General features: G+C 38.5%; 2 protein-coding genes across 2 annotated transcripts; both read left to right on the top strand.

The window, feature by feature from the left end:
- The first annotated feature begins 1,362 nt into the window (after positions 1-1,362).
- On the top strand, positions 1,363-6,884 carry LOC145465677 (uncharacterized). Its single transcript, XM_081449448.1, has 4 exons — positions 1,363-1,895; positions 3,222-3,296; positions 4,596-4,691; positions 6,056-6,884. Exons 1-4 carry the CDS (start codon positions 1,643-1,645, stop codon positions 6,256-6,258), a joined length of 627 nt encoding a protein of 208 aa, XP_081305574.1. The 5' UTR covers positions 1,363-1,642; the 3' UTR covers positions 6,259-6,884.
- A 914-nt stretch (positions 6,885-7,798) lies between these two features.
- On the top strand, positions 7,799-14,033 carry LOC145465612 (uncharacterized). Its single transcript, XM_081449390.1, has 9 exons — positions 7,799-8,191; positions 8,311-8,369; positions 9,440-9,517; positions 10,096-10,146; positions 10,781-10,927; positions 11,601-11,666; positions 12,223-12,345; positions 13,207-13,332; positions 13,746-14,033. The coding sequence occupies exons 3-9, from the start codon at positions 9,460-9,462 to the stop codon at positions 13,910-13,912; spliced, it is 738 nt and encodes a 245-aa protein (XP_081305516.1). The 5' UTR covers positions 7,799-8,191; positions 8,311-8,369; positions 9,440-9,459; the 3' UTR covers positions 13,913-14,033.
- Positions 14,034-15,613: the final 1,580 nt, after the last annotated feature.

Below are 15,613 nucleotides of genomic sequence, written 5' to 3'. Positions count from 1 at the left end.
CACTTTTGGCTCCAGTCTCTTTCGGTGAAAAACCAAATATGCCAGTTTGCAACCCTTCGAAAAGGGACAGAGGGTCTTGCTGGGAACACACATGATTCCCATATTGTCTTAACTCTCCCCCATTAGATTGTTGGGAGTGGATGATCCTTGTTTAAGATAAAATCTGGTAATGTTAGTTTTAATTAAAACGAGACCAGCGGCATAACTGTTGTCATGGCAACGGCACGACGGGTGTCATTTTGTTTATTTTGTGATGTACATTTCTGGTGCCAAGTTTAAAGAACACTGCTTTAATATTTCTAGAGATATTCTTGATTGAGTATTGAACTGTTTTAGTGGAACCACGTATGACGTCATCACTTATAATACAAAAACGTGAATATCTCTAAAACGAAAAAAGATATTCCAAAAAGGAGAACGCCATTCTTCTTTACTTTGAAAAGCCTTTCAAATCAGCAGCAATTATTTTTTACTTCATAGGCACTTTAAGTTAACATTCGTCTCTTCAGGATTTTTCTAACGTTTGATTATTTGACAATTATTCCACGAGCACGCGTTGGATATCCAACAAGCGCGAGTGGAATAATTGTTTTTATGAAAAACGCTCACAAAAAATAGAAAACTAAAATAAAATAAAAGTGAAAACACCCAGAAAAATTACTCCTACCCTTACCATATTTGTAACGAATAGTATGATGAAAACTCTTAAACTGCTTTATCCAATGATCCAGTTTTCAATAAATGTTGATATATCTATATTGGAATAAAGTTTCCACTCCACCTACGTTTTTAGGTACTAATTTTTACCGACTTCCTTGGTTTGGTGTACCAGGTATTTGTAAATAATGCTTTTGAAACGATTGAAATTGAATTGAGCTGAAATTGTGAGATTCCAACACTCTCATCCGGGCCCTAAACAATGACTTATTTCACAGCATTTCAGCACGGTCTTAGGTAAAATTTGTTTAAGGTAATTCCTCTGAAATAGACTTGACAATAGATTTTTGTTCAAACTTTGTCCACTAAATATTTGTCATATGATAACTTCAATTTTTAAATTAAAAAAGGGGGTGCCCATGCTCATTAAGGAGCAGTGAGGCATTGAAAATGCCCCATTTTGGCATTATTTAATGCTTATTATAAGAACGCATTCCCAGTAATTGTAAAATCTTTGTGCCCCCAGACTCATAAGTACACTCATTAAACTACGGTCAATACATTTTGTCGGACACAAATAAACGTTTAAGTTTGATTCAGACAGAAAGCTAAATCCTTGATTTAAAATTTGAACCAAATTTCTTGACGTGGTTACCGATTGCAAAATAGAAAAGACCACAGTGTATCTGTTATTTTTCTTATTTATTCAATTTTCAGCAATAGAAATTAAATCAGTCTTTTCTTACGCAAAGCTTATGATTAGTTGATTACAATGACTGGAAAAAAATTGGGGTACCCGTGCTCGTTGGTGAACTGGAGCCATTTTTCAACTGACAGAGCTCAATATCAAGGCAAATTCGTCATGTTTTCAATATGCGCGTGCACGAGCGCGCGCTAATGACGCCATAAATTATGCGCAGTAAGGATGCGCAATGCAAATGTGAGGAATGACCTTAAATGTTAAATACTATTCAACAATCAGATTATGGCCTCGAGATTTCTATCGCGTGATAGGTTGGCAAAACGTCAGTTGCCAATAACCGTTTCTTTTCTAAACTACACACTAGGCGAGCTAAAAAAACTATTATTCCCAATCCGTTTGTTTCTTTGTTGTTTCTTTGAATTAGATTGGGTATCCTTAGGTACATCGTCGGTCAACAGAATGATAACAACAAAACTCAGTGTACCCGTCTTGTTGCCTTCCATTGTGCTTATACTGCTGTTGAAAGACACTGCAGGTAAATTAAATATATCCACACTGTTGTCTCTAATTGATATCATGGACGACAAATTGCTCCTTACTTTTGGCGCAAAATTTCAGCGTTGATTTATAATTTCACCCGCGAAATTACAAAATTGGCATGGTAACGTTTGGTGCGAAATTTCTTGATAACAGTCAAACACCCACGATTGTAAAGGTAATTTGTCACCCATGATATTAAAAGGTAAATCAAATGGTATAATCATGAAATTAAGAAATACTTTCACTTAGTTTTAGTCAAAATTCAAGTAATTTCCCTCAAATTATTAGAATTTTGACAACGTGCGAGTGAAATTATTTCCTAAATTTGATTACTCATACTTATTTAGACTTGGTTATCTATGTCAGGCTACACGTTTTTTTATAAGAATGTGTGTTTTATGCCCAGGCTGGATGTTCTTATTTTCCGCCGACTTTAGGCTGAAAATACTCTTCTGTACATTCTTACATTACAGAGTATAGTGCATGTACTTCAGTTAAATGCAACGGGTGTGACCAGGAATTGAAATACCAGATGTATGAAAAAGAACGCACCATGTTTCATATTTTATGTGGTTCTATTTTCAGAATGAAAAAGTGTTGTTAAAAAAATCTCAGCCTTGACTATATGCTTAACATGTTCTCAAAATTTCGCCAATTTTAGTCTCAATATTCGTATAAAAAAGATTCTTATAAAACAAAAAGAGTGTATGGCTGTGTAGTTACATGTAGTGATGAAAAATACATTGAGTCATTTTGACAATGTGTCGCCCTGATTTCAAACGTGGTATGTAAGACTGAAGGTAGGAGGCGCGGTGGCCTTATGGTTGGTGCGCTCGTTTGACCGGATCGAGCGGTCCTGTGTCACTTGGCTTGTATGCGGATCTTACTTTTACTCATTTAAGACTGAAGGATCGTGTGTAGCATTTTTTTCCTGTATTTAACTTACAGCTGGTTGCCCTTCAAAAACATAAAACTTACGCGACAATACAGAAAGGTACTATGGTTAGTGGTAGTTTACCGCTGGTTGATCGAAGTTCATGATGGAAGAAAAGATCGTAAATATAAATATTCCTGATCTGTCCTTCCTTTACGCTAAATATCGTGGATTTTGATCAAAAAGATGTAAGCTACTATTACGAATAATACCTGTCAGCATTTTAACGTAACCTTTTACGCTTCTGAACCAAAACCGTTCTCAAAACAGCCATTTATAATTTGTCCACCCAGCAAATGTTTCTGGTAATGTTGGACTATTTCTATCTTTTGAAATGATCGATTGTTATCCTAAGCTATTTACTAATTCGTATCTTTGATCACACAGAGAGCAGAGCTATTGTATCACCATTCTTTCGACCTCCACCTGGACAAGGGTATGAAAAGATTAACGCCATAAAAGGTAACATAATTATCTGCATCCCAAAGCTAAGTTTGAGACAGACGTTTCTGCCAAAACCTATTTGCACTGAGCTCTTGCAGCTAAAAAACGATGGCGCTGTAATGAATCAAGCTGGTTTTAAAATCGGTAGATACATCTTTGTACAGTGGAGCCCAGTTAATACGGTCACCGACTGGTCCTGCAAATTTGACCATATTAACGAGATGGGGTCATATTTCATGACTGGTCTAAATCGAGTGACGTCACACATATATATCACAACTAACGACTGTTCTATAACAAGCATCCGGAATGCACATATTATTTTGAAAAAAATTGAAGCTTCAATCAGTGCATACAATATTAACAATGGAAAGATGAACGTAACTGGTTTAAGTGGCCGTATAAACGGGGTAAAATTATTAAGGATTATACAGGTTGGGATTTCAGAATGTGGCCGTTGGCCGTATTAATGGGGTGGTCGCATTAACGTGGTTTTCTCATAAAAAAAAAAAAGGTATGGGCGTTTCGCCAGGACAAAAAAAATGTGGCCGTATTAACGAAGTGACCGTAAGGCAGGGTTTCACTGTACTTCTAATTATTCGATCGTACAAGAGTGGACTGATTACCCAAACTGATTCACCACTTGGAGGGTCTGGCTAGCCTAAGGGTTTAACTGACAGCTTAGAATTGGACCTAAAAAATAACGCGCTCTTTAACCGATAGGGTGGCGCGATGGCCTCATGGTTAGTGCGCCCGTCTCCGGATCGTGCGGTCCGGCTTCGAGCCCTGGCTGGGAACATTTTGTTGTGTTCTTGGGCAAAACAATTTACTCCCACGGTGCTTCTCTCCACCGAGGGTATATAAATAGGTACCGGCGAGCTTAATGCTGGAGGTAACCCTACGATGGACTAGCATCCCATCCAGGGGAGGGGGGTAATACTCCTAGTGGCTTCATGCTACAGAAACAGGGATAAGCTCCGGCCTGATGGGCCACTTGGCTCGTACGCAGACTTTACCTACCTACCTTTTTAACTGATAGTTGAGATATGGGAGCTTCAAGGTTAAATGATAGCAGGTTAATGGAATGAAAGTTTTAACCAACAGCTGAGAAATTGGCAGAAAGTTTTCTGTTAACTGAGATGTCAGCATCTCCATCCAGACCCTCAGCAACAGCAAACAGTTTCTTCTCCGAAAATAGCGACTCCTTAAGCTGGGAACTTTATTTTTCTTATTATTAGTGCAATCTTTCGTTATTTCTATTAGTAAAATCGTGCATAAAAATATATAACAACACTTCTTTATTTTTCAAATGTCTAGACCACACCTATGAGCATTTTTACGGGAAAGGAAAGAAAAATCGAATAAGTCACAAAAAGAGCTTATCATCACATGACATGAAGTTAACACGAGCAGGTGAGAGTCATTCCAGGGTTAAATAACTCATGATTACTGTCAATTGATGTTGCAAGTACGGTTTTAAAAGGAAACATGGGCAATGACATATAATATGTGCTATGACATGTGTAACAGAACATATTACAAAGGTTGTAGGGAAATTCTGCTCCCTCTTAAATAATAGAACTGAAACACCTAACAATAGAGCGTTTTTCATTTGAGCTGCCGAAATTTAATTGGTTCCGCATCAACTACGCTACACGATTGACTTAGGCCCGGTTCATACGTCGCATTTCTGCCGTGTCGAATTCAATTCAACGAATTAAATTCGACAGAAATTCGACGTCTGAATCGGCTGCCGCATTTCTGCCGCACGTTCGACTGGTCTTGTCGCATTATCTGGCAGAAATGCGACACCGATTCAGACGTCGAATTTCTGCCGTGTCGAATGTAATGCATACATTATGTTAATGTATTGAGCATGCGTAAATGTTTTCCCGTCAAAGAAAAAGAGGAAACTTGGCCATTCTCGACCCAATGCAACCTGAACATGTTGCAACACATACTGCTCCGTTGTCAGCCTTCTCTTTCTCGTTCCATTGGCGGTCAATTTTTCGCAAAATTAAAGTCCTTCGTCGCTCAGTATTTTCGTCCGCCATATTGAATACCCTCCGTTTAAAACATTTTCCGCTGGCCGATATACCCGACAGTACAAATTTTGAATTAAGTGCGACACAAGTGCGACGTATGAATCGACAGTCGCATTTCTGCCGCACTTAATTGAATTGAATTCGACTCGGCAGAAATGCGACGTATGAACTGGGCCTTAAAAATCTCACAATATTTTTTCATCCAATCAGAAGTAAAACCAAAACCAATCATGACTCGCTCGCGCTCGTTTTCCCGCGCTTTACGTCAGTTACATGTAATTACTTCGAGTTTTGATTGGTTCGCTGGATTGTGTGTGTCCTTTGTGATTGGCCGGAGTGATTGGTCTTGTCCTTTTAAGCAAGAGACCATAGGTTAGCAGTAGATAGAGGTTCTCGTGGCTCACTTTTTTTTTTTTGAGGGAGGAGGGGAGTCATGAAAGATACCATGGGTAGGTTGTGAAGGAATGGGGGCCTATAAAGGATACCATGGGTAACTTGTCAAGGGAGGGGGGGTGGGCTGTAGCAGAGACCATGGGTCACTTGCCAAGGGATGAGGGGGGGGGGGTTATAAAAGAAACCGTTGGTATCTGGATAAGGGTAGGGGGCTATAGAAAGAGACAGTAGTCTCAAGTTATTCTAGTGGGTCCCTTACATGTATAATAGTTTTGACCACTTCCCTTAGTTTTAAGATACCCAATTGAAATCCATCTAATGGTTGTATTTATTCCTTAGCACTGTTGCAGGCAACATCGGCCCAGACCACCGCACTTGTCGCTGCAGCTGAGGCTGCGCGCTCCTCCCTGGAGATCTCGGAACTAGCACAAAAGGCCCAGGATATTTCGGTCAAGAGAGCATTATGGGCCTTGCAGACCATCAAAGTTGCAGCGAAAGCAGAGGAAGTGGCGGTGAACGCCATTCAGACAATGTTTATGTAGCAAAATGATTCGTTGAAGTATCAGTTTCCTTAAAAACAGTAGTCCTGGCCTATTTTTCATTTCCACATCCCCCATAATGCACCTTGTTTGCTCCCCAAAATTTTGCATAAGCATTGTCTTCAGTTTCTCTTGGGACGACTGTAATACCCAGGAGAAATGGGAAACAAAGGTTATGCAGAATTTTGGGGGGCAAACAAGGTCTATTATGGGGGATGTGGAAACGGCGAATTACCAAAGGCTTACGTTCAACCACACCACAGTACTGCGAGTTTCTATTGCGCATTCGTATAGCTCCCGTACAGTACCTTTCGGCTACGTGTCTTTTGTTTTTTTTTTGTTTTTTTTTTTGTTCAAGTAAGCGTTTGCATCGCATTGTTTTAAACCCCAATCACATTAACATAGAGCATACCAAAGTTTTTTTCAGAATACTGTCATAAACTAAGTTACCGCTGGTGGCTTCACTATATACTCTTTGCGAGCAAAACCTATTGTGATATACTCGAAGGTTGTCAGAGTGTCGAGCCGCGGTCGACCTGTCAGCCAGGACGAGGCGTAGAACGCCGTCGACAAGCTCCTAATCTACCTATTGCAATGCCGTGAGTGTCAAAGAACAGACAAGGTTTGCATGAAAAGTTTCTGAGAGTTTAACCTAAACCTAACCCCAAGCAGGCTCCATTGTACGAAGAATCTCTTATAGGTTGCTCTCTTTAATTCAATTTTTGCGCTTGATTAGCTGTTAAGTTGTCAAATAAAGTACATGTCGCGAGTAAAGGATAATAGCTAAACCGTCAACGTACAATTATTATCAATAAAATGTTATTTTTTTTCGCATGCGCAATCAAGCATAACACCACTGTTAGGTTTTGCGGTGCGTTTAAACTTTTAATCAAAAGCTTCATGTTGCAAGCGCGCCGTGGTCGTTTCATGCCATGCAGTGCACTTGAAAATTCGAGATCATCATGGTAAACGGTACTTCCTTGTTCCAATATGATAAGTAGCCTTGCATACGTGTCTGGATTTTTGAAAACAGTGTTAAAAAGATCGCGCCTACTCTCCAAAGTAGACAATATAAACATTAAAACGAATATCAGTATTTTTTTTTTTTTTTTTTTTACTCCGCTCTCTTATCTTCCTTTTCTTGCTCTCCTCTCTGTACTTTTTTTCGATGCTTATAGTGATTTTAAAGCCTTTTGGAGTTGTGAAATCAAAGTGCATATGCCTCTTTTGGTGCGGAATACTGACATGGTTTTCATAAATGCAGTCACATATGTAAGCTATGGTAAGACGTGTGAATCAACATACGACTTAGAAAGGTGTAGTTTTCATTCAATTTTGTCTTCTTGTCATACATGTAAACGCTGAAAGAGAACAAAACGTATCTCAATTTACCCACAAACAAAAGACCAGATTTGTTCTGCCTGCTAAGTTGTGTCTCGATTATTTCAAGCATGTTTCAAGGGTCAGATGATCGTGCCATGAACCTGTAGTGAGCTTCTTTTGCAACAGCATATTGGATAGAGCATTTCAAGCGCGACTGTCGACGAGAGGGTCCACTTCATAAGGTCTACAGTAGAGATATATCCTCAGTCTTCCGGAGTCGAGATAACTCGCCATTTCAGTATTAAAGTAAAAACTGTGTAATGTCTTGAAAATAAATAATATACTCTTTAAATAAGACTGAAATATTTTTTGGTGTTCAGCAACTTCCGACTGAGTAATGAGCAATTATTGTGCTTATGACCCCTTAAACCAACTCCCCGGGATAATGAAGAGGTCCTTTATTCTACTTATATAACCACCTGTTGATCCGTCAGAAATTCATATCAGAACGTCAGGGAAATAACGTATGCATAACAGATTAATATCAAATTTATCGAATCTTGCACTATACTCTCGGAAAAAGGAACTTTGATTCCTTTTTAGGCTTTTTAAGGTAAGAAATCGTCGCTTTGATGTAATATTTATTGAGGACTGTTTTTAAAGTTCTTTTCTTGGAAATGTAAACTGGCCGAGAAGGAAATATCTTAATTTGCGATTACCATCGATGTACAGGTCAACGAGACTTCTCGTCGCGTACAACATGTGGTGATTTGCGTTTTCTGCGAGCTAATGTAAGTGGAAATTTTGCTGTGTGTATGCGTATGTTATTCTCTTCCTTTTAAATTTCAATTAACTTCAAAATTTACCGATACTGTCGAAGTAAAATGTCTTTTTTAAGATGCGCTCCGCCTCCTGCATGGCTTTAGTCATTGCACTAAAAATAATCGTTAAAACCGATAAATAAGATAACGGATAAAATCTGGCTTGTGTCATTTTGATAGTTTTACTGCTGCTAGAACAAAAGAAATCGAACCATTCTGGCATACGTTACGCAAGGAAATGTCTATTTATTTTAAGTTATTGCTTATCCGGTTTATGCATGGCGCATTCAGCTAAAGCAAGTTGTCGAAGCTTACATAGTTTTTGAATTCTCTCAATGGCAAAATTGCTTGGTTTTCATTTTGCGCACTACAGTTATAGCACTATCAGAAAGTTAAGAGCTTCTAACTGTAGATGAAAACAACATCTTAACTCATGTTTACTATTAGAAACTGCTTCATCTTTTCTAGCGCGATAACTACCTGCTCATACAATCTGGCCACCAGTTTTAAACCAGGTAGTCTTCACCCAGACTCTTCTCGATAGTCTAACGAGGAATAAACCTTGAGTCAAACTCTCTCTAAAGTCATAGGATCACCATAGCCCAACATCACCGATTAACACGTCCCTCAGTTTAGATCAGCCAGGCCTTTGCTAAAAATACTAGCGGGTGATATCTCTGGTTTGCTGAACTAATTTACAGGTCGTCATGTAGAGTTCAATCTCGAATGGAAACGAGCAGCCATTTTCACACGTCAGTGGAGGTCCCGAAATAGTTCCGACTTTTTCTATTTCCCGGCCGGTTCACCTTTTTGAAATGTGCATTATTATTATACATGAAGATATTAATTGAACGGTATAAATGATTTTCTGTTTTTTGCTCGACTACATGCATTACGTAGCTTATTAACAAAGTTCATGTAGCCCGATTTTGAAGATGGCTTTTAAAACTTGAACGCAGCTTTTTATTTAATGTATTTTAAGACGGCGCCCATTTTCTTTCATTCAAGTTGCCGTTAGCAATGCCTTCTGTTATTCATAGGTCAATATAGGTTTTATTTGATGATGCATTGGGCCGTATTGACGTTCGTACTGTCTATTGCTGTCACAGGAACCACAGGTGAATAAAAGTCAATATCTACTAATAAGGTAGAAGTTTATAACTGAACACTATTTTCCGGCGAAAGACCTCGGAATTTTTCTTTTCAGATAAGCTCGACTTGATAACAGATCATAGGGTATTTTTAATACGTCCCTTTAGTAAAAATCTCCTAGTGTTCTGACGCGAATGTCGTTCTCTGATTGGCTGCGCTACTCACTATCTATTCTGTTGTAGATAGTGAGTAGCCCAACAGTGTGCGCTTGTTAACAAACTGGCGGCGGCTTCTTTGTGTTTTCGAACTGTCTGTCAAGAGGATTCAGATAAAGTTCTGAGCTATTAGTAGATTTATACTAAAACAATTAGATTATTCGCTCTCGTCAGCCCGTCAACTATCACGCGGTAGAATTCTCGAGCTTATAATCTAATTATTGATTTAATTTATAAAGCAAGGTTTTTCTTTTTAGAAATGCACGAATTACTAGCTTACAAACGGAAGGTGTTACATCACGATACGATTCATTGTCACGAGAGAACTACTAACAGCTAGATTTAAGTGGATAAGAATTCACTGCTAACTTTTCCATGTTCTATATTAGATGGCAATGTTTACGTGAGGGACAGAACGCATACAGAAAACCCTGGGAAAGGTAATGCATTCCGTGTAGAATGGAACATGTCGCATTTTAGCAGAAGTTGGCTAATGTATACTTATTTCCTTACAAAGAGTAATTCTCACAGTTATGCTTAGTTCAACAGCGTAGAAATCATAATATTCTGTAGGCAGGATAGATTCGCCTAACCTTTCGAATCACTGTAAATTTCGATTCACTTTTCTTCCGTTTCTCATGGAGGGAGAACCCTGACTCTCTTGTATGCCAACATCCCTTTACCCCCCTATTGACCGTGCAATATCTTGTTGTTGTCAATATAAGTAGATAAGGAGGGGAATTGGTCACGCTCACGTTACCCGCCTTAAAGTTGGGATTATTATGCTACTACCAGTTGATAAGGCTTAATCGATATTTATTTTGATATGTTTTGAGAATGTATAAATTGCATGTGCTGTTGTGTTTCTTCTATTATTGAACAGACCTGCAGACATCTCCTTTTTTCTTCCGGTATTCACAGGCCGACTTTTTTCATTAAACACCCCGTAAAGACGTAAAATTAAAAGAGTTACACACGCGGATTTTTGTTTGACAGACGAATTAAAAGACATTAGTAAAACAATGTACTAACTACTTTACTCAATTGAGTGTGCAATGCTTTGTTTATTCACAGGCACTTGTGCGATTAATCGTTATAGATGCGAGGGTGGAAATAAGTGTATCCCTTTGAAATGGATCTGCGATGGAGTTCATGACTGTGACGATAAACTTGATGAAAGGAATTGCTTCACGGGCAAAGAAACGAACATTCCTTCATATAGTAAGCTGAGATCTCATAACCGTGATACTGAGAAAAACAAGTTTGTGGCCATAATGATTTCCTGCTCGGCTGCCTTGCTAGTCGAAGTAAGATGTTAAGTTGTGGTATTCGTTGTCGCTTGCAGCTGATACGTGCTGGGAGGTAGAGGCAATAGCATAGACATATTTTAAAATTTGACATCTCTCGCAGTTTTGTATCGGACAACACATTTCAGTTTAAATCCAAATATGACATGGCAAGCAAAGCCGCTCTATCAAGTATCGCGAGTAAGTATCGGAAGTATAAGGGAGTTTTATGCGATCATAATCTAATGATGAGCCCTATGGTGTGAGCAAAGTTAACTTCGCTTCATCAGAGAGATTTATTTTCACTGGCAATGCGATAAAACAATTGATTCGTGTTTAAGCTGCATGTACATCATGAAGCTATGATGGAAGTGAGACGTTTGGAGTGCACTCAAGAAAGAAGAGTTGTTCTCGGCCTCGTCCCGAGCAACTTTTACGCGTCTCTCGTGCTCTCCAAACTTCCCGCGTGCGTGTACACTAAAGCATGAATCAATTGTTACAATTATGTTATTTTTTCTTGTTGTTGTTGTTGTTGTTAATATCATTGTTGTAAAATTTCATAATTTCTTGCTTGCCGCATTGCGAGATCTTGATTTTTCTTTTCGCAGCCAGTGCTAAGCAAATTGGAAAAGCTCAGGACATTATAGACAGCCCCAACAGATCCACTGTCGGTGGTAAGCGATCTGAAAAATATATGTATGTTTAAATGCATCTTTAGAAAGTTTTACGGCCAAGGGTGATATTCTAAGGTGGTTCAGAAAAATGCATCCAAGAACGAAACTATGGGACGAATTTTATGGTTTGGTATGCAAGTCTTCTATACTATATATGTACTAGGACGTTTCTTGCAACTCTTGTAGTTATTTCTCATCATTAGACTGGAGGACTGTATCTAAAAAAAATTTCAATGAAATAATTTTCCATGCAAACCCTTGTTGCCACAATCGAATTCTCACGGGCCTGAAAAATTGTGTTCCTTTCCATTTTCATACTGGTCCAGCGAAGCGCTAGCATCCTTTCAGGCACGATTATACCCAGTTTTCACACCTGTATAGATTATTGTTAAACGATAGCAGTCTACACGTTTTTCTTAAAGATTAATTGGAAGCGTCGAGCTACTAACCTAATCAATCAGTTCTCGCAAAAGGCTGTTAAGATGGTAAATTCTAAAGTACGGAACTTTAATGAAGATTCTAAATATAATCATAATTCGCTTATTTTAACTCTTAGGATGTCCTAGAAGTACATATTCCTGTGACGCAGGTGACAAATGTCTACTTCTGAGTTCATTGTGTGACGGCATGAATGATTGTCAAGATGGCACAGATGAGAAAAATTGCCCTCTCAATACTGGTAGGTGGTTATGACAACATGCGTGCACTATTCGCCGTTCCATTTCGGCGAATTTTCGTTTCGAAAGACATTAGTGGTTTACGAATATTCGGAACAATCTTATCGAAATTTCGACGAAATTTGTGAGAACAAAAAGCGAAATTCGACGAAATTCGTTTACATTACTTCTTCACAGTACTGTAAGTTAACACTTCAATAAGTAATATCAAGAGAAAATGCTTGGCAATATGGAATAACTTAGCACATTTTTAGTATTCGGCTTGTTTATTAGCTCTCGTAGCTATGGAATACACTAGAGCTTGTCGCTCTTTAATTATCACAATCAGAAGTTTCAAGTATTATATTTCTGTCTTTCTTACCAAACTAGCCTGAAACAGCTTATTTCGTTCTTCTATTCAGCAACAATTCGAAGCGAACTTTAGTTGCTATACACTGCAGATAACCAACAGTCGTTTCTACTGCCTCATTCCTTTATTTCGAAAATCTACTAATGTCTGTCAACCTACATCACATAAAAGATTTCATCAACTTGAGTTGCGTTGCCGAGCTTGCCGTACAAATTACGACCAATTGTGGTGGCTTTTTAGAGTACAGGTTCACTTTTTCTTGTATGGTGTCATTCCAAACTTTGTTTATTTGTAGCAACCGATGAAAGATAGCAACTCAAAGAAATTGAAGGAGTCATCATATTGTTTCAATTATTTCAATTATTTAAACATTTTTAAATTGTTCATATTATTATCTATTAATATATTATTTCAGCAAATTATTCAATATTCAATGTTATTTAAGGTATAAATCAAGTGTCTCTACCTAACTTAACACTTGCTGTTTTGTTTTTCCCACGCTGTTTTCCAAAAGTCTGTGAGTCTAACAAGCTCTCCTGTGACGAAGGTGCGAAATGCTTACCGCTGACCTGGGTGTGTGACAACATAAATGACTGCAATGACAACAAAGATGAGCACAACTGCCCTAATCGGAGGACTGGTGAGGATGTATTTGCATTTTATTTACATTTCTTTCTTCCTATTTTTTCATTCTAAGCAATGCCTTTTCAAACAGAACTAAACCGGGTGTAGAAGTCCTATGATAAGTCAGTCAACTTCTCAGGTCACGCAGCAATCTATAAAATCTTCTAAAATCAGTTTAATCTATGTAATCTTAATCTGTGTAATCTGTGTAATCTAAGGGTGTTTTTCTTTGGGGTGATCTGGATCAGGATAAGGATCAAGATCACTCAGATCATGGTACATCAAAGGAACCGATGAATTCACTCTTGTCATGGATTCATCGCTTCCTTTGATGCACCATGATCCGAGTGATCTTGGATCACTGATCCTGATCCAGCCACTCCAGCGGAACGCACCCTTAATCTGTGAAATCTTAATCTGTTTCTTCAGACGAATCCATGGCCCATGCTGCAGAAGAGGCGGCAATAACCGCTGCCCAGGAAGCCAAACATGCCGCAGCTGCAGCTCAAGAACTAATGTTACAAGCCAGAAAAGCCGCTGAAAAAGCCAGCCGCGCAATGAAAATTGCCGAAGCGTACAAGGGAAAGAAAGTGTAACAAGATATAATAACATCAAATGTTCTCTACTTTTTTTAACTGGCTTAGCACCAATGCACTTGCCTCATTTACATGTAAAATAGAACGAAGTCTTCTCATTTGAGAGATAATGTGAATAAAATAATGAACTTGCTTTTAGCCTTTGTGAACTGGACAAAGCGTAACATTTAATGTCAAAGAAATAACGAGGAGAGTTCGGAGAATCCGAGACAGTTATGCAAACCCTCTACTACGTGTCGGGTTTGCATAACTTTCGAGAATTCTCCCAATCCCCCTAGTGTTTAGATGAGGCTATGTAAACACGGAAAAAGTGCTTTATTGCTTTCACAAAATAATTGTCAAAAATACGCGCGAATCTAAAACATCACAACCGAGTTTACATACTCTCATCTAAACACACCTATCGACCAATGAGAGCGCGCGTAGTAGCTCAGTTATTTTGTAATTGACTATACTGTTGTTTATTTATGTTTGAGATTACTAAAAGAATGACAGTTCAGATGGGATATTGGAGACCTTGCACCATTAAGACTCATTGGATAGTACAAACCCTTCAAGTACAAATGTGGCTTTACCTCTGACATGAGTAATAAAGACAAAATCGATGGGAGCAGTTTCTAAAAACATGGGGAATATGGTCCTGAGATTATTGGCCAAAACAGCTAAGGTTCGAGAAAACTGTAGAATGTTTTTTTGCACATTACTATGACATGCTTCAAGATGACTATAAATACGTGAAGGGCAATTTCTTGGTTAGACTATGATACCAATGCTCATCGGCCATCATTGACCATAGAAAATCTTGAGCATTGGAATCAATTGAAGCAAATTCGTGATTGACGACATTCCAAGCTGTTTCAATTACAACTCGGCAATATTGAAATTTGACGTATAAAAAAGTCCCTGAAGCCAGAGTTTCTCCGACGTTAACTGGTTTTTTAACACACGTTTTGTTTTAAAAGTGCTGGAAGTGTTCGATTACCACAGGACGAAATATCAAGAATCCGTAAACGGAAACGTGGTAGAAATATGTGAAACCGTCGCGGAAACACGACGGTTGACACGCGTTTCCGCTGGCGGTTTGGTGGCGTTTACTCGTGTTTCCGTTGCTGCGGTCACAGCGGAACCGTACCACTTTTTTACATGTTTCCGCCAGGTTTCAGTTGAAGGAAATAAGTGTTTCCGCAAGCATAACTTCATGTCAACATGTACGGAAACACTTGGTAACGTTCCGGAAATCTGAATTTTTTAGATTTCCTTCGACGTAATCAGACCTAAACGTTCACGGAAATACAAGGTTATGTTCCGGAAAAACGTTTTTGCCTTGTTTCCGCTGACGTAAAAAACCAAATGTCGACAGAATAGTAGGCTACTTTCACGAAACAAGTTTTTCTCTTGTTTCTGCTGACGTATTCAGACCTAAAGTCACTAGGTTTCGTTCCGGAAACACGATTTTTTTTCTTGCCCTTTGCTATATATCGGGTTCTTTCAGCAGTCGTTATTCCTGATCTTCCTTTGTCATTACAGGACAGGTAAATATGTTGTGATTTTGTTATTTTTTTAACCCATACCATATCTATGCCCCACTATGTGAAATCACACAAATATGAGAGCGATATCTTCTTCGCAGCTTCAATCAATTTATTTTATTTTCCTTTTCTTCAATCGATCGACCGGTGACACTTTAATTTTTGTTATTTA

This window comes from Orbicella franksi, chromosome 13 (genome assembly GCF_964199315.1).
Source record: "Orbicella franksi chromosome 13, jaOrbFran1.1, whole genome shotgun sequence".
NCBI classification, from domain to species: domain Eukaryota; kingdom Metazoa; phylum Cnidaria; class Anthozoa; order Scleractinia; family Merulinidae; genus Orbicella; species Orbicella franksi.
Note: the sequence above shows the minus strand (reverse complement) of the source record. Positions and strands in the feature narration are given on the sequence as shown.